The sequence below is a fragment of the Hippocampus guttulatus genome, chromosome 16 (genome assembly GCF_054856545.1).
Source record: "Hippocampus guttulatus isolate MCC_2025c chromosome 16, RoL_Hgut_1.0, whole genome shotgun sequence".
Taxonomy (NCBI): Eukaryota; Metazoa; Chordata; class Actinopteri; order Syngnathiformes; family Syngnathidae; genus Hippocampus; species Hippocampus guttulatus.
In genome coordinates, this window is record NC_141276.1 from 2,097,350 (window position 1) to 2,121,987 (window position 24,638).

Consider the following 24,638-nt stretch of genomic DNA (forward strand, 5'->3'; position numbering starts at 1 on the left):
AAAACACATTTATGTTCCGGCAGACATTTTTTCACACCTGCGTACATAAAGGTTCAACATTCCAACAAGCAAGCTCTTGGCGGATGCTTTTTGGAGAGTCTTTTGTATACGCTGTGCGCCGCGAGTGCGTTCGAGAGTCTCACTGTTGACTGCGTGCCTCTCTGGAGCTTTCCTGACCTCTCACAGGCTGCCTGAGAGCTGCCAGCCGAGACTCGTAATGAGATATTTGCTCTTGACAGGGCGAAGTGGGGAGGGGAGGAAAGCGCTATTACCTCATCTTCCTTTGCTCTTTTCTCTCCTCACTTCTACAGATTGAATTCCCTTCGCTCTTCATGCCAGCTGAAGTGGCTCTTCTGTATTTCCCCCGCTTCTTTCCCCCCTCTTTCTTTCGGTTTTATGGCGTCTTTCTCCTTTTCCAATCTTCCTCTCTTTTCTCCCTCACTCTCCCGCCACAGCCTGCGTGGCTGCTGTGTTGCTCTAAATGACGGCAGTGGGACGAGTGAAATTGCGGCGTGGTGGTCCCACGTGCACACGGCTAGCGTTTGGGCTCTTTTCCTCTCCAAACATTCGGGCAAGGCCTGCTGCTATCCTCACTATGGTGCGCCTGGATCAAAAAGGTACAGCGGGAGCGCTCAAGTCAGTGGCCCCATTAGCACAATTTGGAATTTTAAATTGAAATTTGCAGGAACTGTATGCTTGTCTAAATCCCCAGAAAATGTTAGCGTTTGAATCGCTAGTTTGAACCGAGGTGGTTTCTGCACGGGTAAGCATTTCTAGGGTGCAACGTGTGTGCCCACCACACTCTGAAAAACAAGTTCCGTCGCTCATGAACATTGAAGCGAGAGGTTGTCGATGTCAAGGAAGTAGGACACCTTGTTTGGAGAGCTTTGCGTTTAGGGGAGGAGATTGTTGAGTCGCTCGTTGTTCGTCGTTTAACAAACAGGAGTGAAGGGTAGAGTTTCGTTTTGAATTCGCAAGACACTTTTTACATTTGACAGATTTATTTGCTGCGGGACTTGAAGCGCGAGCCTCCAGTCGAAAAGTGCAAGTCCTCGCAAATGACCTCCTGCCGCGTCTCGGTGTGTGATGGACTCGACCGCATCTGGCGTTTCGAGCCACCACTACCGCCATTACATTAGCGTTGCAATCATTGGCTTCTGGGGCTTTATGGGCTGCTTGAGGATTCCGCAGAGCAGTAATGAGTACGTTACGACTAATGGGAAGTCACACCCACACTCGCCAAACACCAAAACAAATCCTTCTGCGCCATCAATGCCCTTAAAAGAGCGGCGGGAAAAGAGGCAGAATGAATGCTGAGAGTTAGACGACGACAGAGAAAGGTGACTGCTTCCGCAGTTTCAAATCATCCCGAAAAACAGCACGTTGGCTTTGCTGTGAGACGCCTCGGAGCACTCGTCACATTGAATAACCTTTTGCTTACTCACTTCTCCTCTCTAACTCGACTCCCCCCTCTTCTCTTTCTTTAATCCCCTCTCTTCTCTTTCTATACTGCCGCCATGCCCCATTAATCCATTCTTTATCCGCACCCATTTTGTCTTTCCCCGTTCGGCTGCCTCAGTATCGCCTTGCCGTGTCGTGGAACGATTTGCAAGCATTGTTGCAGTTTGTGTGATATACATTACGTATTAACAGTAATGGGGGATTTATTTATTTATTTTCAAACTTTGCTATTACAGCAGTACACCGAATTAGAGTGCTCCATTTTACGCAGGCCTTTTGAAAGAAAGAAGCAATGGAATATTCTTCAGCGGCCCGACTTCAAGCCTTTCCGTTTGGTTTACTGCAGACTGGCTTGGCATCGACAGGAAGGAACCTCAGAATTTGATTATGTCCAAGGGCTCCAGACTTCAGGCTGCAAAGGCCTCACAATTAGGGGTTTATTTCTCCGGATATGGCCGGAGACTCTGCATAAAATGGCGAGCGGTATTTTATAGTAAATAATACATTTTAGGTGAAACGTTTAAAACGCAGTTTGACTCTTTGTAAATGTTCGTTTCAATTTTCAACTGTGAGCATTTTTTTAACTCAAAATGAATCACCACGACCACCATAACAAACCTATTGTTAGGCGTATCCCGTCTCAGGTTATTCGGGGCGGCTCGTGTATTGGAAATTGTTATTTTGTGCAAGTGGTCATCACGTTGTCGTCATCGGTCTCCCCCAATTGCAGCAACCTGCGTTTCCATCGCTTTCATGCCAGCGGCGCTGCCTTCTTTGTCACGACGGCGTCATGCTCGCTGATTTAGGACTATCCAATTAGTCTGCCCCTCTGAGAGGAGGACGCTCGCCACTCCAATCGAATAAACGGCCTTCTTCCTTCACTCTAATGGGAGCCAACGCCCACATGACAGTTCCCACACGCTAGCGGCCAAACGCACTTCAAACACATTTCACTTTTTAACCGTCTGGGACGGTTACCTTCGCTTGACTGGAGCTGCCGGCTCAAGTGTGCGGTTCATATCGGGGCAACGCGTTTTTACTTTTTCAAACACGTTTTGCGTACAGCACAGCTGCGAGAATGTTGAGAGGCTGTGCGAAATTCAATTGAATTTATGACATCAAATCACGACAATTGACAAATACATTTCTTTGGAAATTCGGACCTTATTTGCCCAAACCACTGTTGACTGTACGCGCAACAATTTATTTGAAGGTGGCAATTTACATGCCGCGCCGTTGCGAAGAGACTAAAATAAAATACGATACAGCGATCAAAAGTACATCGTGAAACCAACATATACCCGTAATGTGGATTTTTAAAAAATGTTTTTACTGGTAAGCAAATTAACAGGTTGCATGTGAAACAATGTTGTTCTGATTTTACTTGAATGACTTAAATAATCTACTGTATGCGACATCATTTCCGCAGGTCTTAATTGCCCCGCTTGAATAAGTAAAGTTTTCAAAGTCTGAATCTAAATCATGAGCGGAATGCAAATTTTGCAACAGCGTGGTGAGTACAAAAATATACTCTGAGCCTCAACAAAAGGACAAACAGAGGGCTTAGCAGTTCTGGAAAATGTTTGACGAGCGACTCATGACGACAAGCGGTCTTAAGCCTTGGCAATCAGATTCAGGGCAATCCCGACATTCAATTAGTTGATCAACACGTCGTCAACACTTACATAACCCTGACACACAAAGTAAAGAGCACAAGATCCCCCGGAGCCACTTTCAAACGTCAACCGAACTGAGCAGTAACAATGTCAAAGAAAGCTTCTTACATGATTTCACACGCAAGGTGTTGAAAATGAAAACATTTTGACAGCTTTGGTCCAGATGCATGATTTGTATGAGCCAGACTTGCCATGATGCATTGCTAAGGACTATGGAAGGTTGATTGTTTGAGAATTTTAACTTATCTTGCACTTGATAAATACACCTTTGATATTGAGAAATAATATGACTGAAACTAAGGGGGAAAAAAATGCAAATGAAGCATTTTTGAAAATGTAAAAACTAACAAGAAACTAACATAGTGGATGTTAAACGGTTCAAGTGAATTCCAGTATGGGTAAACGTTGACATCACAGTGTGTGATGACTGCTATAAACTTTGTTTCCATCCACTTTGGCTGCCAACTGTTGTGTTTCCATCCTTCCATGTAGTGGTTACGTTGTTTTTGAGGTTCGCTTGTCTGTTGGTTTTGGGTGTTGGGGGGAGAATTTGTTGATTCGGTTCTTACTGTACATCGGAGCTCCTGAGATCTTGGATGGGTACTGCTTCTTGTGGTACGTTCCAGTCACAGGTCGGCATTCAGACGACAACAGTGAATGTTGGAAGTAGGCCAGGAAATGTTCCACTATTCCTATTAGAAGGCTGCATGACACCGAATGAACTGTGCAAGTGTCAGGAACAGTACTTCTTAAGTGACGAATAAGCTCAGGGCAGACAGTCTGAGCTCTTTGCTCTAGATGGCTCAAAGACCACCTTCTCGCTTGTCGATGCACGTTTCATGGGAGCGGAGAGAAAGATGACGCAACTCTGCAGCATTTGCTCACATGCAGTTGCGAATCAATCGTGGCAATAGACACATACATAATCATAAGCTTGCTATCATGGCAAGGAAAATATAAATACAACAGAAACCTCACTGCAGACCACAGATAAAATGTTTGCTTGCACTCACACACTCACTCACGTATGCAAGTATTCAGACGCTTCTTGAATGAACACACTGTACTTGTTAGGAAATGAGTGTGGCCCGGTCTGCCTTGGTGGCTAGTGGGGCAACGCGATATTTCTTGATGCTTCAGCAAGTGGTCAAATGCTGTGGCAAGAATAGGAGAGACACGCGTTGAACTGCTGTTGGCTTTCAGTTTCGCTCTTGTCTTACAAAACACAGCCATCACGGTAGTTATAAAAATACAGTCAATCTATTCACCTTAAATTCTATAAAACAAAATGTCTCTATCGAGTTGCTTAATATACTATTTTCACAACGGATAAATCGACTCGTTCATCATTTTAGCCACACGAACTATCATTTATATATGAACTCTTGCCTCTTTATTTTCAGTCCTGCTGCTTTTAATCAACCGTACAAAATAATTGTATTTACTGATGAAAGAAATACACTTACCTGTACCCTTTCCCCAACAACAGTCTCGCCAAAAATGCTGTAATTCTTCTTGAACGATATTTTCAGAAATACGAGTTCTCAAGAAATAGCTTCAGTCAGAAAATGACCACATGAAAACAGGACATTGAAAACTTTTCTGTTACAAAACCTGACCAGAAAATAAAGATGAAAATATCTTCTCAAGGTCTTAGTGAATTAAGTTCAACAGCCATTTCAGCAGTTTCTTCAATTCTCACGTTTAGTTTCTTGATACTCTCTCGCTAATAGCTATACACTCGCTAGCATTAGCATAGTTAGCATCCATTTTACGCTCATGCTCACGCTTTTACCTAAAACGATCTCAGTCACCACTCGCGCAGACATTAGGTGCTCAGTACTGTTTTAACAATGTTAACGAGTGATTTCTGTGACATTTTAGTGCATTTAACTCACCCGTGACACAAAGAGGAAAGGCACACGATGAGTTGCTGTTGTCTTCTCTGAAAGCCAATTTATTCTTCCTCGTTGCTCAAATGCTACTCGATGCCACCTGCGCCACTGCACCTCCCAGTGGATGGCTGTGGAATAGCTACATGGAAATGGAAACTGCTGAGAAAGTATGAATTGAAACTAAGGGTCTCTGTTATGATCTGTTTTAGTCTCCGAATTGAGATTGAGAAACTTCACACAGGAAGGCCACTCCAACCTTGGTGTGTACTGTGTTTTTAACATTAGCCTTTACGTGATAGTGCTATTTTTCTGTTCCCAGGCCCCCGGCGTTAATCTAATTAAAAGTATTAGCGCCTTTATGTGGCTGCACTTGAAGATTGACCCGTTGACCCACAATAGAGGTCTTCTCGACGCTGCATATGTTTATGACACCCTTCATTGACGATGACCTCGGATCATTCATGCCTTGGTTCGTGTCACGTCTGCCTTCAGGAACTTTACATAGATGAATAGTCACCATACGCCATAGTGAGATGTACTTATTTATCATTCGTTTTATTATTTATTGAGTGGCTCCTTCTATGAGGAACATGCCCAGCGTGCTCTGTACTCCAAATTCTTGGCTATGATGACTATCACCAGTATTCAGATTTCACTTGAAGACTTCAGCTCGCTATTTGATTATTATTTCATTAACATGTAAAAGTAGACTTTTTTTTTTTTTTTTTTTGCGTGCCCTGTGTTTCCTCATCTGCTGGATATGATGACCTGCCTCGGTGGGGCCGGGTACTTCCTGGCTCCTGACCTTTAGATTGGAGATCCGGTGCATGTAGGAGGTGTGTACTGTGTTCAAGAGGGTAACTCTTTCCACTCTGCAGCCTACATGCGGCTCAAGAGGCTTAGCTGTTGTGCTGCCCTCATTTGGAAGATGACCAGGTAAAAAGAAGGGGAAAAAAAGCATCTCTTCTTATTTACAGTACTTTATTGACACGGATGCAGATACTACAGTATGTGTCACTCATTCCTTTGAATAACTTTTAAAACTTTTCAGTCAAAACAATGAAGTCGAGTCTTTACAGAAAACATGACCTAACTTCGCATGTTCTTGCATTAATAACAGACATTGCAATTTCACAACACTGTAGTTAAATCGAACTTGTCCAACCAAAACGATATAATTATTTAGAAAACTAACTTGGATCTCATTCGATTTGTGCTGCTGACTGTTGTATTTTGACCGTAAACTAAAGAGTTTCTTCTTATGTGCAAGGTCACAAAAGCACTCGTGTCGACATTAGTAGACACAAAAAAAAAAAAAAAAGCACGTGGGAGCTCAGCGCAGCACATGGACTCGAAACGCGACCAGAAGCTTCTCCTCCTCTTTCCTGCAAATCTCATGACAGGCGTACTGAGGTTTTAGAGGGATAAACCTGATCAAATCCTTACAGGTTGACCTGTGACTTTGGTTCACACAGCAAGGCCTGAGGGAGTGCTGCGGGAGTTTGGGCGACCTTTGGTGACCACGTGACTGGAAAGAGGCGCCTCAAGGGATTAGAGATGAAGGTATAAAAGATCGGCGCCGACGGCAAATGACACAGACGGAAGCAGGAGGAAGGAGAGATCAGCGGCGGCCTCCCTGGGATATCTCCAACAGGTGAGAATTAACAATCGGGATGCGTGATCGCAATGCTTTTGAATTTACTGCTCAATGTTAGATTGTTACGGCATGTCTCAATTCGTAGCAGGGTTGAATCAAATATGACAGCGTGTATGCCGATGATTTTCAATTAAACTTTGTGAGGAATGAAAAGATGTGACGCAAGGGCAGGAAAAAGACTTGATGAAAAAAAAGAAAAAAAAAAAAGAAAAGCAGTTCATCTCGCAAGCCAAAAGAGAAATCGGTCGTGACAGGTGTAAAGGATCGAGCAGTCGCGGAAACAGGTGGTTGTTAAATCGCAACATCTTCATCTTGATGCGGATCTCGGGCAGCAATTCCGCATGTGCTGTGTTGCATGACTATGTGACACGATGTGCGATACGAGTTCAAATCAGGTCCGCCAATCTCCATTTTGCAGGCAGCCGTACGAAACGTAGCGGACGGTCCGCATCCTTGTCGTCGAGGAAAGGGCAATTAGTTCTCAGCGGATCAAAGAGGGATTACAGTTAATCTGGGGGTTGAAAGCCGCCTGCATAATCTGTGTAGATTAGCGCAGAGATGCTAACAGGATTATTTATAGGGAATCAGGCAGAGAGGGCGAAGCCACAAAAACGGGTTGTGTTCTTTGAGTTTTTTAAAAACGTTTTTGGGTTGTTGTTGTTTTTAGAGAACAATGAACGCCAGCCCACCGGCAGGAAGCGCCCTGGCCCCTGGTGGATCCACCGGCCCCACTACACCCAAGAAGGGCCCACCCAAATTCAAGCAGAGGCAGACTCGCACGTTCAAGAGCAAGGCCCCCAAACCAGGCCAGAAGGGGTAAAAAAAAATCAAATCAAATATATATAATAGATTAGTACTAAGACAACAATGCTAGCATTGAAACATTGTGCTCAGCCTCTGTAAAGTGATGTATGGTTTGAACATCTCAGTCGGTGATTTGTTGTTTTTTTTGAGACGCACGGCAATAGACGCGAGGCCTCCCCGAAAACAAAATGTTGATTGTGCCCCTCGTTTGCAGCTTCGGCGACGACATCCCCGGCATGGAGGGTCTTGGCACGGACATCACGGTGGTGTGCCCGTGGGAAGCATTCGGCGACATGGAGCTCAGCGACTTGGCCAAATACGGCATCATTTAAAGCCGCTCTCCTCTCGTCCTCTTCTCCGCCCCTGCTCGGCTCGTCAGGATAAGGCAGCCGGGCTCCCCCGTCCCCTTAATGCCCCTCTCGTCATCTACCTCCTGCTTCACTCTACTAAGTAGAGGGTTGTCTTAATTACATTCTTTTTTTATATCGATATTATTATACATATCATACTGTTTACAGTATATCATATTCTTGAAAGATTGACGAGAAAACTTCACGCCCCCTTTCCTGCCGACTCCTCCATCTACATTAATAGAGTGCCACCACCCCAACCCACGCCAAAGGACGCGAGAAAAACTGGTCGAAACTAGTTTGATTTGCTTCTAGCTGGTTATTTTAAGTGTAAATATTTGGTACCTTATTTCCCAATGTACCCTTTTGTATTTCCTTTCTTGTTATGCTGCATTGTCCGACTTCACAAGGTCACGGTAAACATCGCGGGGTGCAAGGAGAGTGTCAACGTGACAATGCCCTTTCAGCCCCTTTAAGATGCTCTCGTCCTTCCTTCCTTCCGAGACGATCATGACTACAAACGCGTTGCAAGCACACGACACAGCGAACGTATTGTGAACCGACGCGCCCTAATAGTTGCATTAAATGGCTTTCTTTTCAGAACTCACCGTGTCCCTTTGTTGTTGGAAACATGTATCGATTGATTGTCGACATATTATCAGGGGGGTGGGGGGTCTGAGAACCTGCTGCGTCGCAGCTTTCCGTTGAAGGCGATGAGGTAAATAGTTCCGGATTTTGGGGTTGGCCAATAGGAGGTACCGAGAGCTAAGCGGAGGCTCAGAAGGGGATCGAGCCTTGACCTCGCTTCTCAACACAAATGATCTTTGCAACAGTTACGAAGAGGGAGAGGCGAGAAATGACTATTTCAGTTACAAATAACTCATCCGCATCCAAGCATATATGGAAAAGCTCCACCTAATATAAAATCAATATAGTTTAGTCGTTTTAGTAGTCTCTGAATCACGACCTTGTAATATGAATAAATAAACAAACATAAAAGATAAATGCCCCCTAAAAAGCCCAAAGCCTCAGTCTGCGTCATGTCTTTTCGAGGTCTCTGCGATTAACCGTAATTAATCATTAAAACAACATCACAGCTTTTGTCCGAATGAGTCATCGTCACCAAAGTTTCCCACACTTGGGTTGCTATGGTTGCTTTTTGCTTTCCCAAAATAAAGCTCTGCCATCCGCATCAATGAACACAATGTTGGAACGCTTCGCAAGGGCAGCGACACCGTCAAGGATCATCAAAGTCGTAAATCGCTTTGCTTGGAGCATTTTAAAACACCCCCCAAAAAGATTTTTTTTTACAGTGTTACGCAAAACAAACTCTGCCCGCGTTCCGTGTATGATTTAAGCTGCTACGGGTTTGGTTGAAATCAGGAGCTGGGATTGAAGCAAACACACCCGCTGACATCCCGTCTTGTCCCGACACGACTTAAAGGCTGACATACGGTCTTGCGTAAGAGAACGGCGCTCTCATTTTTTGACACGACATACCCCGAGGCCAAATTCATCAACCGTCAGCTATTGTTACTCTCGTGATAGTGTAACCACGGCAACGGTTGCGGATCCCCCCAGCGCCCCATCCCCAGCTTCTCGGGCAGGTTCGGATTAGAATCACGCCTTGTGGAATTTCACTCACTCCAGGTAGATTCCAAATCCTGCGGCCAATCAGGGAAACCGTGCAGGAATGAACTCTCCCTTTGTGCGCGCGCGTTTCCTCCAGGTGTGCGAGCCCCACCTATAGACGGCGGGAGACAGGAGGAGGGAGAAAGGAAAAGTATTGAGGAGGGATGCAGGTTTCTTGCAGTGCTGCCCAGGTGTGAACACTCCGCTCCCAGTGGCTCCGCGGCGTCCACACCTCTGGTGTTTTTTTTTCCTCCCCCGATTATCTTGGAGCGGCCAGTGCGATGGGCACATGCCCCGAATGAGCGACGTCCACATGGCTACACGCTGAGTAGGCATCCATGCAGCAACAAATCGTGCCTTGCAACAAGTCTGGAAAGGATTGCGGCAAACAAAGGATTGAACGGTAAGCGTCGCTTCTTGTGATTGATCGCGGCTCAAGCCAGTTCGGCTCTTGCCGCGTAACCTCGAGTTGAGAGATCCGAATTACAAGCGCTGGATACAAAACTCAAAACGGTTGGGCTTTGAGCAACGCATCATAAAGGCATTCAATGAGCACAGCGGTTTTCTAAACTACGGCCCGGGGGCCATTTGCGACCCACTATCCATTTTTCTTTGAGTTTAGTTAAAGTGAGAGGGAGGGTGTGCTGTCGGACTTTTTCGCTATATTCCAAGATACAAATGATGAAAAGAATAACACAAATTTATCTTCAAAACACTGCAATTTTAGAGGCAAAAAATAGTTTCTTTCTACTTTGTGTCCTCTGGCTCATTTATGAAGACATCACATTAAAGATTGTCAAGGGACGGAAAATGGTCACCTTCAGGTTTTTGTTTTGGTTCTGTGGTAGTGTGAAGTTATGGAGCACCCATGTTTCCAAAACAGATGTGAGGTGAAATGAAGACTCCGCCGGAGCCACGTGAATGGTTGTTTGTCCTCATCTGGCCTCTGATTGACCGGCGGCCATTTTAGCATTTTCTAAAATGGCACTCGACCAAAGTCAGCCGGCTTCGGCTTCAACTCACTTGTGATCCAAATGAAGCACTGTGAAAGATGGATGGATGGAGTTTTCGTTCAATGCCGGGGGAGGGGGGTGGGGTGGGGTGGGGGCACATTGGTTTGGACAGCCTGTGTCATATCAATCCACTGATGCAAATAAAGAGCGTATTTAAACATGCCAATGAAACAAAGGCTGTCTCAGAAGCCAGCAGGAAGTGAAACTTACCGGTACTCGACTATCTGGAGGGAGTATCTTTCACAGTCTCTTCAAACTGCACCGCAAAACAAATGTAATTGACTCACCCCCGCTGTCTGAATCCTCATTTTGCGCCAAGTCTCGAGCCGATACTGAGCAGTTCACGCGAAAGGGCAACAATCTCGTTTTGCGGCCCTCGCTCAAAGCTCCCGTCCTTGTTCCGACATGTTTTACGTCTTCCCTCCGCCCGTTACCTTTCCTCTACACTCTCAACGTGTCGACCGACTCAAGTCTGTGGAACACGAGACCAAGACACGCCTCTTCAAAAATAAAGACATTGATTCAATTTGGACGAGGTACGAGCATGTTGACAAAACAGTCAAAAGGAGAAACCTTTTCTCTTTACATTTCTAAGAGGTCGCTGATGGTGTCGTCTTGTGTGCGGGCAGCGCGGGGCGGGTCCCCGCTCAGTGACGGTGTGAATGTGTGTGTGTGTGTGGGGGGGGGGGGGGTCGTTTGCTTCGATATGTGCCCTGTCACTGACTGGCGATCAGTTCAAGGACTGTTCCGCCTTTCGCCCGAGGTCGGCTGGGAGAAGCAACAGCGATTCCCTCCGCTCTCTTCGGGAGCGAGTCCGTCCGTATGTCCCTGTTCAAAAACAGATACGGAGTCCATCTATGCGGGTTTACAATTGAACCAACTAAGAAGGCATCTCCAGTGGAAGCAGAAGCAGCATCAACGTGCGCACTTCACGCACCACAGTTTGCTGTTGTTTGAGTCCTTTAATGAACCTAGCGTGCGTGTTTTTAGAATGTGGGAGGAAGTCAGAGTACTTGGAGAAAACTAAATGCGTGCGCGGGGGAGGACCAAACCTTCGGGACAATTGAAGCAGCTTTTGTTTCCCGGTGTGACCGCGCCCCGTTGCACAAAGGAAGGTCAATGCGCTTCCATGACTTTAATGTGGGAGAAGCCTAGCCGACAACTTTGGAATGAACTCGGAGGAGATAGTGAGGCAGGCTCTCGCTCTCTCTCTCAGGTTCAACATCAACGACATCCAGATAACAATTCCCACAGACACACTCCAAAATGTGGTCAAAAGTCTTCGAACAAGAGTGGAAGCAGCTCGTCCCTACTCCCCCACCGCTACACACATGGATTTTTTTTCCTTAACGCAAAGGTTGTATTTCGTTTCAGGAGGGAAAATATCCAAGGACACCAAAGGTCCAAAATGAGTCCAGTGGTTTTACGTGAGGATCACAAGTTGGCATTCGCACTCCTCTGCCTCCTGCGCGTCCCCTCGACATGTTTAACTCAGTCAACATCAACAAGCGCGATCCGTAACGGGAGCGCAAGCGCTTCCTCCTCCAACGGCACCTTCAGGGAGGCCGTTTCGGGTTGCCGCCCGGGACTCGATCCTCTCTATAGGTACCTGTGTGACCGCAGAGCCATGTGGGGCATCATCCTGGAGACCCTGGCCTCCTCGGGCTTCCTCTTCAGTATGTTCCTCCTGCTCGGCCTCCTTATCTGGTCGCTGTGGGTCTGCGTCTTCTTACGGCAGCAACGCAGCAACATCGGAGGCACGGTGGCCTGCATGTCCATGTTCTTGTTGGCCACGGGTGGAATCTTCGCCATCACCTTCTCCTTCATCATCCAGCTCAGCCCTCAGACGTGCCCCACCAGGCTCTTCCTGTTCGGCGTCTTCTTCGCCTTGGCCTTTTCCTGCTTGCTGGCTCACTGCCTCGCTCTGCTGGGCTACGCGGCCGCCCGAGGCTGGGGCGAGCCCGCCATGGCTTTGGGGCTTTTCGCCGTCCAGGTGATTATCTCCACGGAGTGGCTCATCCTGGTGTTGGTGCGTGATAAGAAGCCGTGCGAGTACAGCCAAGACGAGTTTGTCATGCTGCAGATCTACGTCCTGTGCCTCCTGGCCGTCAGCTTGATACTGTCCACGCACTTCCTGTGTCGCTCCTGCTTCACGTACAGCTACAGCTACGCGGGGGCCACCCACCAGCAGAGTCGCCAACAGGCTGTGCTCCTCTTCCTCACGCTGTTGCTCTCCGCGGGCATCTGGGTGGCGTGGATTGCGATGCTCAGCAGAGGGAATCCTAAGTCGGGCCGGCGGCCGCAGTGGGACGACCCGACGCTCGCCGTGGCGTTGGTCGCCAACGGCTGGGTGTTGTTGATGGGACATGGCTTGTCGCAAATTGCCTTCCTGTGCAGGGGGGAGGCCAAGTCCAGGGAGGTGCCCCTGAGCTTTGCGGGCTGGACCAGCCCCAGTGCCGATATCCCAGGATTGAACAGTCCCAAAGCGGGAACAGAGAATGGAAGCTTCGAGAATGACCCACAAAACAGAAGAGGTAAGAAGCCTGCGCCGCTTCCACGTAGCGTCTTGATCGTAAATACGGATGGGCGAGAACCGATACCAGGTAAGGGCAGATACAGACCTTATTTCAAGGTATCGGGTAGTCTTGAAGGGTGCCGATGTCCGTCATCGATACTTCAGGCAAAACAATCAGACATCAAGTCAGTCTGTCCTCCTCACTACTAGCTGGCGCTACATTGTAGAAAAAAAGTACCTGTAGAGGGGGGGGGGGGGAATCGGTGCGGACAGCGTCCACCTTTGAGCCAAAACTTACTCGGCGATAGTGGTTGGGGGAGGGGTTGATGGGGCAGGGGGTTGGACAAACTTGGATACGAATGTGATCAAAAAAATAAACAGATATAAGGCACATTAAATGGGGTAAAAAAAAAAAAAAAGCATGAGTGACATGCGGCAAGCTAGTTTAGCGCCAGCTAATGCTAATCCATCAATGGCAGCAGCAGGACTTCGATTTGCATCAAATGGCAACACCGCTCACCTCTCATGGTGGCACACTAGAAAAGGCACATTACAAAAGAAATAATCCAAAAGGATTTTTCCATTAAAGAAACTAGGAAGTGATCAGCATTCTGAAATGTACTCTGTGTATCTGCTCAACCCGTATTGTTTTGTGTTTTTTGTTATTGTAAAGTGTCCTTGGGTGTCTTGAAAGGCGCTTATAAATAAAATCTATTATTATTATTATATAATGAACGAATTCCTTCCGGAATAAACACATTTGCATATTACTATATTCTGTAAACAATATTAAGACGATCGTGAAAAAAACATAAAATAAAACATGTCGCAGTACAATGCAGTATTTCTATGTTTTCAGTTGTCAGCAGGAGTGAATAATGCACGGCGGGTATGTGCTAACGTGTGACATTTCTCCCTTCAGGCGGGCGATCTGATCCAACATTGCGATCGCCCTACGAGTCCGGATTCTCTATGACCGTAAGTAATAAACTGTCAGGATTCACCATCTCACATGTAAATGCGCACTGTGACCTTGTTAAGTCACACTGTATGCTTCATGACAGCACCGTTTAACAAGTGTTACTGTAATTGCACTGATGCTTCGTGTGTGTGTGTGTGTGTGTGTGTGTGTTGCAGGAAATTGACCCCAATAAAGATTATAGCATTCCTCGCCCTCAGAGCACCAACTACAGAGAGCCATATGACGAATATTATGGACAATTTTAAAATCTCTTTCTTGCACATACAAGTACATGAAACAAATGCTCTTTTACTTGGTCCAAAGACATTCATGTATGGCCTAATTGTAAATACTGTGTGACTGAAAGATGGAAAAAAATGAAATATGTACTTAAACTATACTATAATTAGGGTTGTTTTTAGGAGGTATGATAGTCTACTTCAGGAGTAACGATGAATCCAAATTTGGTAAACGCCTCACGCCGCTCTAAGAATCCTGTGACTCCAACCCGTCCTCACACAAAGAAAAATATAAATAATACAAACTTGTAAAATGAATTACAATTATACAGATTGGTGTAACTTTATTGTAAAGGACTATGTAAATCTAAGAAAAAAAAACTAAACCAAAAATCTAAATTAATATCGTGTACTACCAGTTAGCAACTGTTGGGACATCTCAGCTCTCCCTTTTATGCAGCTCTGTACTAAAGTGCGCGTCGGTTCTGTGTGTCACGCATGCAACCCGAATACAGCAGTGCGTAAAGCCGAGTTCTCCTCTGAGATTCGAAAACCCCAAATAAGAATATGAATAATACCGTGTATGATACTGCACATAATCCTGTCGTCTTCCAAATGGTTCTTGTCATGATTCAAGCTGCTGTTGCATCTCCACGCAAACCTGTAAAGCAACATCGCAAATGCAAATCTATTCTCAACAAGATGGCATACAGAGCAGCCCTGAGGTGATAGAACGGGTGGGAACTGTCAGTCAGTAGACATTAGCAAAGGGAAAGAAGGGCAGGCAAGCACAAGATTAGATTCCTCAAGCCCTACTCATTCATTAACATCGTCACGTGCCAAGTTATAGCACACTTCCTGGCTGCTGTGGGTGCAGCGTAAATGTATATTTAAAGACGCGTTACCGTTGTCAATAAAGGTTTCATGATATGTAAAGCCTGCTTTCTTTTTTGGTGGAACCTTATGCCGCGAACGAACCGTGCCGATGGTGCACAAACAGCCAACAAAAAGCATGCCTCACTGTGGTAATGCCGCGGTTCAACCACGTGGGGGCGTTGTTCGCACACCAACAAACAAGAAAAACTCAGCGTTGACGACAGGCACGGTCTCAGAAGGCTGAGATTAAAAAAAAAAACGTTCCAGCGGTGCCCCAAAATATATTTTTAAAAAATGAATACATAAAAAGAAGACGAAAAAGAGCTACAAAAATCATAAAATACATTCCACATATTGCATTTCACCAATTAAACGTGACATAAATTTCTAAACTGTAAGAATAATGATTCTGTCTTGACTTGGGGCGGTGGGTTATCGATGTTTAAAACTGGTTGATCGACCCCAAAAACACTGCTTGTGTAAAGCCTACAGGATATAATCGGATTGTAGCCCAGTTAAATCCGATGGAATAAATATCAGGTCACCGGTGACCCCGAACGGCATAAGCAGTAGAATATGGATGGATGGAAGACGGATTACAATCTCTACTTCATTTCTCCCTGCTATAGTGACAGCGCAACGTGCAAAGGGCAATGATGACCTCACAAATCCCCTCCTATCAAACACATTCAGTCATCCCCTCCAATCAGTCGGCGAGAATTCCCATCAAACGGCCAATTGTCCCCTTGCGCATCGGTGCAATTAGCAGCCATACAAGACTTGTCGACACAGCCGACCAATTCGCAGCCATTAGCGGCACATTTACAGCTAAAGATGCTTTCCAGATTGCCCACCGGCTCTCCATTAGCAAACATTAGAAAAGGGAGAAATGGAGGAAGACGCAGTCGATTTTGTGCAGAGCAAAAGTCGAGAAGCAGCATTAATGGTGCACAATACTCGCCATCTGAGTCATATGAGCTCATGTGCTGCGAAGAAAGCGCCTGACGGGTGGAATCGGAAGACCGCACAGCAGTGAATGGAAACGTGTGCTCATTTCCCTTTTGCATTATGACAAATGGGCTCTCTCCTGATTGGATAACACCATTCAAGCGACGCAAACAAAAACAGCGCGAGCGAGCAACTTATCGGAAAATGTCCTCGTCGCATCCAGGTGAAGCAATCACTCATATCCACAAAGCAGTATAAAAACCAAACCGTTTATTATATACATTCAATAATAATGGAGAATAAACATAAGGCAGATACAAGGATGGCAAAATCAAACATGGTGAGAAAATACAGAGTGAAATGAAAAGTCACTTTGTCAAATGCGACCTTTGACAGCATGTGATACAGAAAAGAGGCCGCATGCAATTCACACGCATTTCCTTCATCCTGATCACAATGTTCCAACATCGAGTTTGATGTCAGCACAGTGCAAGGACTCAGGGGTCAGAGTTGAAGACCAGCTGTGTGTAAAGTTGGCTTCTAGCATTCAAATTGTTAAGCTTTTTTTTTTTTTTACCCACCCCGCCCCCCGCTCAGCTGTTCAAATTACATCCCATCCAAAGAAAAAGCACAGAATGCTTTGTGCACCCAACATCAATATTTCTTTTTTTTTTCCCCTTCCTACTGACGGGCAACATTTTGAAGTGTCCCACAGTGGGTCTGGTCTGCCTCAGCACTGTTATCACTTATTACAAAAGGAAACTCGCAGGGGGGAGGAATGCGGGGGCAGTGGACATCCCAAATTAAACTTTCAACATATCTGATTACCGTGACAACCTCAGAGGCATTTGGCCGAGATCAGCCAAATTATTAAAGCAGAGCGCAATCAGCTTTGGGCTCGGATACTTTGACTTTTTCTGACTTTCCTCCCTCACCTTCAATCAGGGAACATCCCAAAGTTGTTCCTTCGTCTCGCTACGTCATAAAACAAACACATCGCTCGCGCACCTCCGCCGTATCGTCCTCCAACACTCCCGACTAGAATTCATGCACAAAGCAAATAGTTGGGTGACATCGGTCCTCTCCCGGGGAAAGCATGCATAGCAACACTTGTGGTAATACTTGCAAGGAATAATAAGACAAAAAAATAATAATAATAAGAGCGCACCAAAAATACTCACTACAGCACTCAGTGTCACAATCATACAAAACATCCTCACAGGGTTCTCTGCTCCACGAGCAACTCCGAAATGAAAAGAAAAAGGTGTCCTGTCAGTTATAGGATTAATAATCTTCACCTCAATATTCCTGATGTTTGCCATCCGCACAACGTTCCATTGTTCCAAAGTGGAAACGCAGTCCTGTCCCTTTGCCTCTCGCATTGGCAATTCCAAACATCCCATCATCTCGCCAAATGTCCCTCATGACTCCAACTTCTGTCATTTTTGGATTTGCAGCAAAACAGTTTGAATGTAGAGGAGAAGAAAAAAACGTCAATTATCACCATGTGTAAAAAATAAAATAAAATTCCGTGACTGGTATTCATTGCAGGTTCCCAAAAGGTGCTGCAAACCTTTGAAATGTGTCTTGCGGACAGCACTGGACTGTTTCGACCTTGAAAAAATACATCTTAAACCCAGAGATTAAGAAATATATCAGAGTCAAGTACAGGCGAAACAACCACAAAAAAGAGAAATATATCAAGTCTAAAGTGTGCTTTTTTTTTTCAACAACAACAAAAAAAAAAAAAATCTTTGGAACCAAAAAAGGCAAACAATAACAATAACGTAGTGCGAGTATACGGAGGTGGATTACATGGAACAAACTTGGCCAGGCCTCCTACAAAAATCTGAGACAGGATGATAGGAGTTAACTGGAAAATATATATATATATATATGTGTACTGCCAAAATTATTGTTCGTTGTGTCCAGAAACGGATAAAAACATTGAAATTGCTTCTTGCATGAAACCAGCAGCATGGGGGGGCTCAGTTTATCAGCCAAAATGCAGATGTTTGTTTTCCCCTCATCTCGTCCATTAAATCTCATAAGGTGGTGGTGGTGGGGTCTGTTCCTCTCCATCCATCTGATGGTTCAGCCACCGCATTACTGCTGGAGCTACAAGGTCCGGCAGTGAGGAAATCAAAGGAGTCCTTTTTGGGGGGGGGGCGGGGGGGGGGGGGGGGGATCATGCTTCCTCCTCTTAGTGTTGGTAGTTGATGACCAAAACGATTTCAGCTGGCAGATTTACTCAACGAAATGATGTGGTGACCCGAAATAAAGGCATGTTAAATAAGAATGGCAGCAAAACTCACATGAGATAAAATGTTGAGGTAACGCAGGAGGAAAAAAAACTTTTTAAAACCTTTTTTTTTTTTTGGACATTACATATCATTGTAGCCCCTGGGGTGAAATGGAAACGTTTTGGGGATTGCACCAAAAATTGAGCATTTTAAGTTGATGATTTGGGCGGTGGTTTTTTGGGGGGGGGATAGGAGCAATTCCTGTCAGTCGCGTTGGTTGCGCTTGACGAATGCGCCACAGTGCCAAGGCAGAGGGACGTCGCTTGTCTTCAAGATGTTTTTTTTTTTTTTTGTGTCGCTTTTACGAGCGATGCTGCTCTTGTGGCAGCTCAATCACCGAAGGACACCGTGGGATTGGGTGCGCAGAGACTTGAGAGTGGGTTCTAATGAGGAGTTGGAGAAAACGCTGTAGTGTGTCGTGCGGAGGATCAAGCAGGAGCAGTTTCTTTCCAACGGATCCAATAGTGTTTCTAAAAACGTTAGCGTTCAGAAATTGTGCCAAGAGCTTTTTCGTTAGATCCTTGTCAGACAGACGGGGAAAGAAAAAGTGATGATGTGGCAACCATCTCTCTTGCCAATAGAAAAAAAAGATGGGGGGTGGGAAGGGTGCGTCTGCCAAAGAAAGAGCTTAAAAAAAGGCTTCTGGAGAGACAAGAAATTCCTCGGGTGTAATTTGTGGCTTTAGTAGGGAGCAAACCTACTGTATCCCGCCCTGTATAAACTGGCCTGAAACAGACAAGAGAGACCACGGTATCGTCGGGGTGTGGTGAAATATTACCGTTGCTACGGACTCACAGAAATTCAGTAGATAACCGCATTTTTAAATAAGCCTTGTAACTCTGTATTGGCAAGTCCAACACCAAATGCCCGGAAGCTTGTCCAGTTCAGCTTCATAATTTAATCATCCACAAAACAGCAGATACAGCACATGCAACAACAACAACAACAACAGCAAGCAAAAACATTCACACGAGAATTCTCTTCTCTATTTTTGCAAGCCATCGAAAACTGCATCAGCATACGTCAAAAATGCAGCTCGTGTTTGCATGCGTTCGCTCACCATGGCTCCCACTCCGTAGGCGGCGGCAGCAGGGGCTAAAGCGTGGTATGGATCCGTCGTGTAAACTCGGCCGTAACTAGAAGCACAAACACAGCGCAGTGTTGCCAGACGGGCAATCGTAGAAGAACTCTGGCCAAACGGTGAGCCGTCAATATATACGTTGTGGTTCCTTCCTGGAAGTATTCCAGGCAGATCGCCTTCTAACGTGATTCAACTTCTTTTGGCATTTTTAACCTCGCGCAACGTCCCACGAGTGCGCGAAAGAGGCTCGGTCCCGAGCGCCCCTTGCGGTACGGCGAGATGCGCGTTTGCTGGCGTCTGTCCTCACCTGTCGCTGTACGCGGCAGCTGCTGCGGTTGCTCCGGTTACAGCCGCGGGCTGAGTGTAGCGGTAAGCGGCGGCGGCGGCAGCGGCGGCGGCGGCAGGATAGCCTCCCTGGAGACACACGTGCAACACAACTGACTCCCAGACGGACTGTTGGGCTTACGACGTGCAAAACACGTAAGGCAGGATATTTTGTTATGTCCGGTACTGTGCGAAGGAAGGTCAGTAGTCACCGTGAGACGCGTTGTTTTCAAGAATTCCACAGTGGCCGTGAGTTTCTCAATTTTCATATTAGACAAGGAAATGACTACAAAATACAAAGACAAATTCCAATGAAGTTGTGACGGGACGTAAAATAGAAATGAAAATGGAATACGGTGAGAACGTTTACCAATGGACAATCGTAAACAATTGAGGGACGTTATATCATCAAAAAGTTTCAGAGAATCTGGAGAAATCTTTGCTCGTTAGCGACAAGGCTGAAACCCAACACGGAATGGCCGTGATCTTGGACTCCCCCCCGCCCCCCACGGCGGCACCGCATCAATGCGGAAAGGATCTCGCCACACGGGCTCAGGAACAGTTCAGAAAACCTTCCGCTCAAAAAGGCATGCGACGCACATCATGAACACTTTGTATGCAGAGTATGAATACAAACACATCAATTCCATCGTTTTCAAACATCGATCACTTTCGTGTGATTTCAGTGGAAAGGGCCAAGGAAACAGAGAGGGGTAGACTTGGAAAAAGGATCACACACTCGCAGACAACACCACTTACACAAGCCTACGCTGACAATGAAAACCATCGAACGCCGACCGCGCGCGCGACCAAAATTACGATTGCAGGCGAAATAAAACAGGCGACAAACGCCTGCGCGACCCTGGGCCGAGTACAGCGCGGCAAAGCGGAAAAAGAACGCCACTCCAAAACAGAGGCTCGGATGTACGGCCGCGCGGGGGTGGAGAAGATTGGGTTATTCGTGAGAAAGCAAGGCCTTGCGGATGAGTGCGAGAGTGGAGGTGGTTAGCAGAAACGCAGCTCGTCCGCATGCGGCACACATGCTCAAAGAACCATCAGGAAGAGACCTTGTTCTCCATTTTAACTTCGGAGCGTCTCACCGCAGGCGACCGCGCCTCGCCGTGAACGGAAACCTCCGATTGCAAAGGAAGGACGCCGAAACTTCCAAGTTTGTATTCAAGCCATCTTTGTTTGTTTTGTTCATGACTGCTTTGTACATTTTGTATGCAGAACGAAATCAGAGTGGTCGTCAATTCCTCAAAATCTAGCCAACCAGATGAGATCAGGCTCTCTACTGAAATGGGGAGAACAATTTAGTGTTTTAGTCAAGACCCCACGATCAAAGTGTACAATTCAGTGAGTTAGTTTAAAAAAAAAAAAAAAAGCACAATTTAAAGCAGGAGAACATCTACGAAAAGACAATGTGTTCCAGACCAGATCAGAAGATGACTGTAAGGTCAGAGTAGGGAGTAAGGGAAAGCAATGCACACGGTGGGTTTGGTGTTCAGTTGACCCTACCTGAGGCAATCTGGGACTAAGGACTGAGTCCTGAAACACTAGTCTATAGAGAAAACAGAAACAACCGTTGTCAACCTGGAGACACGCACACTTTGTTCGTACACCCGCAACGCCGCTTCATCCGCACACAGAGCAGCTCGGCGTGGTCTTTTGTTTTGTTGTTGTCGTTAAGTTTGACCTGAGCTCAAATTACACCATTTGAAATCCAAACGGGCATTTTCAAAAGAGTCTGGAGTGCGAGTGTGCAGCTCTGTGTTGCGAATGACGGGACGAACATGCCGAATCGCACCCAGAGGGAAAGAGCAGGAGGAAGCTGTGAGAGGAGGGCAACGGAGCTCGTGCTGCTGGCCAGTCAGTTTACTTACGTATAAGTCTGCGGCGCCGTAAAACCCATCCTGATACACCACGCTGAGAGAGAGAGAGAGAGACAGAGAGAGAGAGAGGAGGAACACAAAGAGACAGAAAGGAGGCAAGTGGAGAAAGCCCGAGAGGCGGGAGGTGGGGTGGGGCCAGGAGTGCAAAAAGAGAACGGTGCACAGTCCCAAAAACCATGGTGGGTGAGCAAGAGACAGAGAGACAGAGAGGGAGACAGAGAGACAGAGAGGGAGGCAGAGAGAGAGAGAGAGAGAGAGAGAGAGAGAGAGAGAGAGAGAGAGAGAGAGAGAGAGAGATTATTTCACACCCATGCAGCATGCAGAAGAAATACAACTCCATTTCATCAAAAAATAAAAATAAAATCTATCAACAACCTGAACGAGCTGTTTAAAAGACCGGGTCAACAGTGCCAAGGGAACTTCTTCAATTTCATCTAAGGCAGGCGTAACAATTGATGACTCCGCCACGAGATGGCAGAAGGTACAATAAACCTGTTAAGCATGTCACCTTTGTGTTCCAATACACTGCGCCGCGTTTCAAATTGAGTCTGTAATTTTGTGAGAAAGTTATATTTCATCATATATACTTTTTATGAGACTTTTGTTTTGTGTCATTGGATTATTCAAATGTAAAACGTGTGCCATGGCTCAGTCAAGGTTGGGGGGGAAAACATTGCCGTAATGCTCGCCTACAGGGCACAAAATTTGAGCAGCGAATCGCGCATACAGGTGCCCAACATAAAATTCCCCGCTTCCCAAAGGGGCCACTCATGCTGAAAACTATTGACGGGTCAACAGCATCAAAATATGTGCGCTTGGGTGGCTTGAGGTGAAGCGATGCTGCGCGACGGACGGCGAGCTTGTTCAGATGCTTACAAATTGTCCTCATGAGCTCCATCCAAAAAGTTCAATACGACAATGCATGAACAACTCATTGGACTCGACGACTCAGAAGTGACGTTTACCAAGTAGAAAATGATCTATTTATCGTTTTTACGGTCATTGTATTGTTGAAGAAAAATAAAAACAAATTCGTCTCAAGAGCATTTTCTGAGGAAATCTTCAGTCGGGCAAACATGGAGAGGATATTTTCATCTGGTTTGTGTGATTTTATCTTAAGCAGCCACGGGGGACGTGAGGATTGACAGTCGTGCTTTGACTGGAATATTTGAGCAGTCACATGCCCATTATGCAACTACCACAGCACGGCAACACGCAGAGTGTCATTCAGTGACTGAGCGTTTATAAGCGGCATTACTGCAGGTGGACGGTTTGTGTTTGTGCAAATCCACCGATGGCTGCTTCTGTACGAATGCAAATCGCGAGGATGGGCCGTATCTGTGTTTATTCAAATCAACCTTCAGTGCGACGGTCCAAATCATTGACAAGCTGCCCAAATGGACACTCTGATTTCTGAGCGGAGTGTGAATAATGTTTGAGCTCGCGCATGAGCACAGCTGTGTTAAATCATCACCTGCTCAAACAGAAAGTGGGAAACAAATCGCCAAATAACGATGACAAGATGTTCCTCAATCAATGTAACCGATATTTCTATTTGATGTCATTTTTTTTTTTTTCCTGTAAAGCAGGTGCAGCTACAATCCCGACGGTGGACAGTCAGTCGGCTAGCTAGCTTCTCTGCTAGCCGAAACAAATTCAGCAGCACTGGCCTCTATCTGCAACTTCAATTCTAATTCAGTGGACCCCGCATACTCACGGTTCGGCAACCGCAGATTCCTATTTTCACGATATATAATAATAATAATCAATTGGCGCTTGCCAACGTAAAGCAACTACTTTGTATATTAGCAGTGGAACATTTTCTTGAAACCAGTCAGATTTAAAATGTGTCCTCCGAAGGCCACCGAGCTGGTCCGTGAAGCGTTTTTCTGTCCTCTGATTGGTCCATCGGAACAAGCCTACTAGTAAACCGTCCCTTGAGTGATCGGCACACATTACGACATTGTGATGTCCAAATTTTATTTTTGTCACGCTACTAGATTTAGATTTTTGCTTCGGAAGTGCTCCAGATGACTTTTGGGGCACTTTTGGCACTCTACAAATCATGCGAGGTCCAACATCTCTTACATCTGCTGTAAGGCTTGTAAAATTCTTACCCGGGGTAGGCGGGAATAGCAGGCTGAGGCACGGCTGCCCGCACCGCGCTGTAGACAGGCCGCCCCCTCCCGCGAAGGTGAGCGCCACGGAACGCAGCCGCCGCGGCTGCCGTCGTGGCTGCTGCGGCCGCGGAAGGGTAGGGGAACCCTGGGACTGCAGAGGGTGGGGGGGAGGGGGGGGAGGAAGATTGAAAAGGCATTGCAGAGGGATGTCGAGTGATTCAATATCGTACGGATAGCAATAAAAACGAACATGTTGGAAATCCAGGTTGAGGAAGAGCAATGGAACAAAGCAAACAGAAGTGAAGCGTTACACTGTAGCCTTCAGGGGTTCATTTTAATAAGTACCAGCGGGGACAAGCGCTAAGCAAGCAGTTTATTAATACAGAGTAAAGACTAGAAGCCGGGTATGAATGTGAATAAGGAATGAGGATAGATGTTTCCGGTATGACCGATGGAGACGTAACGCTACCTGCATAGAGCTCCGGTCCGTACACAGCGCTGACCATTGGGCTCAATTTCCACCCTGCTGAAAGTCACAGAGGAGGAGCGTTGGGGAATAAGACGAGGTGTTGCAGTTTCAGAAAAGCATAGACACAAAAAGACAAAAAGCCACGAGGATTCGCAACCGAGCCAATGACACAGATCGACTGGTTTGTTTTGGTGATCGGGTTAGAGCAGAGCGCCTCGTCGTTCGGGGGTCAGTGTGGTTGTTACCGTAAGGCAGCGTGCTCAGAGCCTCTCCGTTAGGGTAAGGGCTGACCATTTTCTTGTTAGTCATCACCCTGGCAGTGGCGTTATTCACCTGCCGACGGAAGGACACACAGTCAAAGCCACAAAGGTGACAACTGCAAAGTAGACGTCAAATGTCGATTTCTTCACGATAGGGCCGCG

The 24,638-nt window shown here is 46.2% G+C and overlaps 3 protein-coding genes across 6 annotated transcripts in view; 2 read left to right on the forward strand and 1 right to left on the reverse strand.

Annotated features, from left to right (window-relative positions):
• The first annotated feature begins 6,528 nt into the window (after window positions 1–6,528).
• Window positions 6,529–8,446, forward strand: pde6hb (phosphodiesterase 6H, cGMP-specific, cone, gamma, paralog b). The gene is made up of 3 exons (XM_086132779.1): window positions 6,529–6,686; window positions 7,357–7,505; window positions 7,708–8,446. The coding sequence occupies exons 2-3, from the start codon at window positions 7,363–7,365 to the stop codon at window positions 7,823–7,825; spliced, it is 261 nt and encodes an 86-aa protein (XP_085988905.1). The 5' UTR covers window positions 6,529–6,686; window positions 7,357–7,362; the 3' UTR covers window positions 7,826–8,446.
• Window positions 8,447–9,340: 894 nt separating this feature from the next.
• LOC147192391 (G protein-coupled receptor family C group 5 member D) lies at window positions 9,341–15,139 on the forward strand. The gene is made up of 5 exons (XM_086132777.1): window positions 9,341–9,493; window positions 9,573–9,878; window positions 11,863–13,022; window positions 13,926–13,981; window positions 14,141–15,139. Exons 2-5 carry the CDS (start codon window positions 9,814–9,816, stop codon window positions 14,228–14,230), a joined length of 1,371 nt encoding a protein of 456 aa, XP_085988903.1. The 5' UTR covers window positions 9,341–9,493; window positions 9,573–9,813; the 3' UTR covers window positions 14,231–15,139.
• Window positions 15,140–16,277: 1,138 nt separating this feature from the next.
• Window positions 16,278–24,638, reverse strand: part of LOC147192392 (RNA binding protein fox-1 homolog 2-like) — a 31,922-nt gene continuing 23,561 nt past the window's right edge. For 2 of the 4 annotated variants that reach the window (XM_086132548.1, XM_086132550.1), the window contains 7 exons: window positions 24,462–24,549; window positions 24,217–24,273; window positions 23,745–23,898; window positions 21,619–21,661; window positions 19,719–19,825; window positions 19,391–19,466; window positions 16,278–19,056 (listed from right to left, as the gene is read on the reverse strand). In XM_086132548.1, the coding sequence (XP_085988674.1) occupies window positions 19,012–19,056; window positions 19,391–19,466; window positions 19,719–19,825; window positions 21,619–21,661; window positions 23,745–23,898; window positions 24,217–24,273; window positions 24,462–24,549 (570 nt within the window). In that variant the 3' untranslated portion in view covers window positions 16,278–19,011. Of the gene's footprint in view, window positions 19,057–19,390; window positions 19,467–19,718; window positions 19,826–21,253; window positions 21,297–21,618; window positions 21,662–23,744; window positions 23,899–24,216; window positions 24,274–24,461; window positions 24,550–24,638 lie in introns of those variants that run through there. The other 2 variants (XM_086132549.1, XM_086132551.1) reach the window with 2 other exon arrangements.

Bases quoted from the DNA above. Each gene is read 5' to 3' on its own strand.
- LOC147192391 (XM_086132777.1), top strand. From the start codon at position 9,814: ATGCAGCAACAAATCGTGCCTTGCAACAAGTCTGGAAAGGATTGCGGC. The intron at 9,879-11,862 runs GTAAGCGTCGCT...ATTTCGTTTCAG, and splicing joins GGCAAACAAAGGATTGAACG to GAGGGAAAATATCCAAGGAC. The intron at 13,023-13,925 runs GTAAGAAGCCTG...TTCTCCCTTCAG, and splicing joins TGACCCACAAAACAGAAGAG to GCGGGCGATCTGATCCAACA.
- pde6hb (XM_086132779.1), top strand. From the start codon at position 7,363: ATGAACGCCAGCCCACCGGCAGGAAGCGCCCTGGCCCCTGGTGGATCC. The intron at 7,506-7,707 runs GTAAAAAAAAAT...CCTCGTTTGCAG, and splicing joins CCCAAACCAGGCCAGAAGGG to CTTCGGCGACGACATCCCCG.